Here is a 2,618-nt window from a genome sequence, read left to right as displayed (position 1 = left end):
GTGTGCCCACGACGTCGGGGCGAGTTCCGCTTTCTGTGCGGTTAAGCAGCAGAAGAACATGACGTGGCAAACGCCCTCCTCCAGCGACCCAGGCGTGTTCAGCTTGCGCCCTTCAGAAAAGCGTCGCAGGTGCAGGAAGGCGTGCAGGTACTCGTGAGCTAGGAAGGCGACCGTCAGGACTCGGGGCAGTCCCTTGCGCAGACGGATATTGAGCACCAATTTCCTCGCCTTGGCGTCGGGCCCCCACAGCACCTGCCTGTTCACGATGCGGACTTTCTTTGCAGTGGTGACGCCGTATGTGTGCCCCCCAGGCGAAGGATCATCGACCATATTCACAGGAATGCCTCGTAAGACGTCCTCTTGTTCAGATATGTCGATGTAGGAACAGATAACGCTCAGCGCCAAGTCGATGTCCGCATCATCCACGGACACAACAGGGTTCGCAGACATGCACCGAGGGCAGACAGCCACGTCAGAGCGTCTCTCACAGGCGAGACACATTCCACGATCTACACACTCTTCGCATATCTTGTCATGAGGCCACATCGGATGTTGGTGCCAGACAGGTTCGCTGGAAACAACAGGTAGGCTCTGTCGACAGAAGGCACAGCTTGTTCGGGACGGCATAAGATGTGCACACACAAGTGCAATCCGGGAATTCCTGCGTTCAGGTTAGTCTAGCTGCTGCACCTAACAGCTCGTGATTCAAGGAGGCAGCGCGGATGACTTCGATCAGAGACTCTGTACTGGATCCTGGGTCGACTGCATCCGTCAGATTCAGAAGAGATGTCATTGCGCCTGTTAGACGACCTAATTCGACAAGCGGCACCACCAGCAGCAAAGCTGAACAACTGTCGACGAATTCTCTCAAAGGGCTTAGCGGTTTAAGAGAATCGAGCGCCGCCTCCAGTGAGAGAGCTAAAGCCGCGGTGACGCCTTCAGCAGCGCTTTCAAGACCAATGAGGATCCCAGAACGAAGCGCACCAGAAGCCTCTTCGGGCGACGAAGAGACCAACCCCGGCATACCGTTAAGCACGAACCAGTCCTCCTCGTCCAGCTCCTCCGCCTGCGCACATCGAATCCAGAGTTGCAGCAGTTCGTTCATGTTAAGTACCACACACATTTCCCGATTTGCTGGGTGAGTTTGTCCGCTGCTTCTTGGTCTTTGCCACTTTGTCGGGTGAACGAGGCCGTTTTGGGCGAATGATCAGTCGTGTTGGGCTGCTTTGATCGGTCACCTTTGCCGCGGGCTTCTTCTTCGACTTCGGCTGGAGGATCGTCAGTGGAGCCTCCTCAGACTCGCGCGTCTCCGCACGCACTGTCCAGTCCGCAGGTTCCACTCCGCCTCCTGAACCAGAAGGTATCTGAATCCCAGGGAACTCTGTCTTTGCGAGTCTGATGAGGGTGAGGGATCCGTCCGTGCTCGAGACGGCGATTGCCGCGCAGCCAGGGGAGAAGGACACACCCGAAACCATAGCCTGCTCGTCAAGGACTCTGGATGAATCTCATCTGCGAGGCCTACCCAGGTCGCAGCACAAAGGCGCATGTGGCCTCTAACGTCGGGGACTGTGGTTGCGTGTGCACTTGCCACAAAGAAATACATCCGTCCAACGACGCCTGCAAATAGAACGAGAACCGAGGCCATGTCGCGTCCAGACCCTCTACGAGCTTCGCACACACAACGTCCATTCCAGTCACAGATACGCCGTCAGGGCACGCGACCGAGTCTGCCAAGCCATTGTAGCAGGCAGGCACGAACCAGAACATGTCTGATGCCATGCTTGCCATATTTACTTTACTCTGGTGGCCTCGAAATCGGTATGGGTCCGTTTTGGCGAGGTCCCATAGCTTCAGGCCGACTCCAAAGTAAGAGCTTCTGGAGCAGCCCCCAGGAAGGGCCACCATTTGCCCGGTCGGATCGAAACTGGGGCGGATGCTGTCTAGTAGCTTGTCTTTGATCAACGAGCAACCGCTCCACTCGGACGCCCATTGCCACTCACCATTACATTGAGTCAGCTGGAATACGCCAACCCAGGGCTCGTCCGTGACGCAGCAAACGCGATTCTCGTGGCAGGCGACTCCCTTCACTATAGTTCCCCTAAGGAGTTCCTTGGCCGCTTCACATCTTCCAGTCCGAGTATTCCACAGCTTAAGCCATCGAATTCCGCCAGTCAACAGGTAGTCCTCACTGAACCAGGCGCAATCAAAGAACTCCTGACTTGAAACCTCCAGCAGCCGCTTGGACGTCTGCCAGCACTCCAGGTCCACGGTGCCCTTGTGTCCAAGCCTTTTCGCCGGTTTGTCAGATTGCATGTCCCAGATGAGTACTTTATTGGAGTCGAATGAAGCCAGCTGTCCTTGACCACTCCATCGGATGCCAAGCACCCACTGAGGCGCGTGGCCTTCCAAAGTCGCTAAGCAAGTAATATTGGTCGAGCACTGACTCTGGATGCTGGCCTGCCTCCTTGCGTAGTGCTCCGCCCACTCCGAGCGGGTGAGGGATGACTTTTCGGGGGGAGTTAAAAATGCGGAAGCAATTGAGTCACAGGGCTGCGTGGCGGCTAGGTCAGCGACACCGAGAATGAGAACAGACGACCCGTGTCCTACAGCCAGTCGCT

The 2,618-nt window shown here is 56.4% G+C and overlaps 2 protein-coding genes across 3 annotated transcripts; both read right to left on the bottom strand.

Annotated features, from left to right (window-relative positions):
* Nucleotides 1–667: 667 nt before the first annotated feature.
* KVP17_003973 (uncharacterized protein) lies at nucleotides 668–1,123 on the bottom strand (the record flags this gene model as incomplete). The annotated part of the gene is made up of 1 exon (XM_068521771.1): nucleotides 668–1,123. The coding sequence occupies one exon, from the start codon at nucleotides 1,121–1,123 to the stop codon at nucleotides 668–670; it is 456 nt and encodes a 151-aa protein (XP_068375278.1).
* A 395-nt stretch (nucleotides 1,124–1,518) lies between these two features.
* KVP17_003972 (uncharacterized protein) lies at nucleotides 1,519–2,618 on the bottom strand (the record flags this gene model as incomplete). 2 transcript variants are annotated; one of them, XM_068521770.1, is made up of 1 exon in its annotated part: nucleotides 1,519–2,618. In XM_068521770.1, a coding segment is annotated over one exon (1,100 nt), but the record flags the coding sequence as incomplete, so codon positions are not given. The 2 variants fall into 2 exon arrangements, with proteins under 2 accessions (XP_068375277.1, XP_068375276.1); XM_068521769.1 differs by having other exon boundaries at nucleotides 1,519–2,313.

This window comes from the organism of the source record quoted next (genome assembly GCF_019968985.1).
Source record: "MAG: Porospora cf. gigantea B chromosome Unknown PgB_NODE_3401_length_2670_cov_122.976, whole genome shotgun sequence".
NCBI classification, from domain to species: Eukaryota; Apicomplexa; class Conoidasida; order Eugregarinorida; family Porosporidae; genus Porospora; species Porospora cf. gigantea B.
The sequence above is the reverse complement of the archived record's forward strand: the minus strand, read 5'-3'. Positions and strand labels throughout refer to the sequence as shown.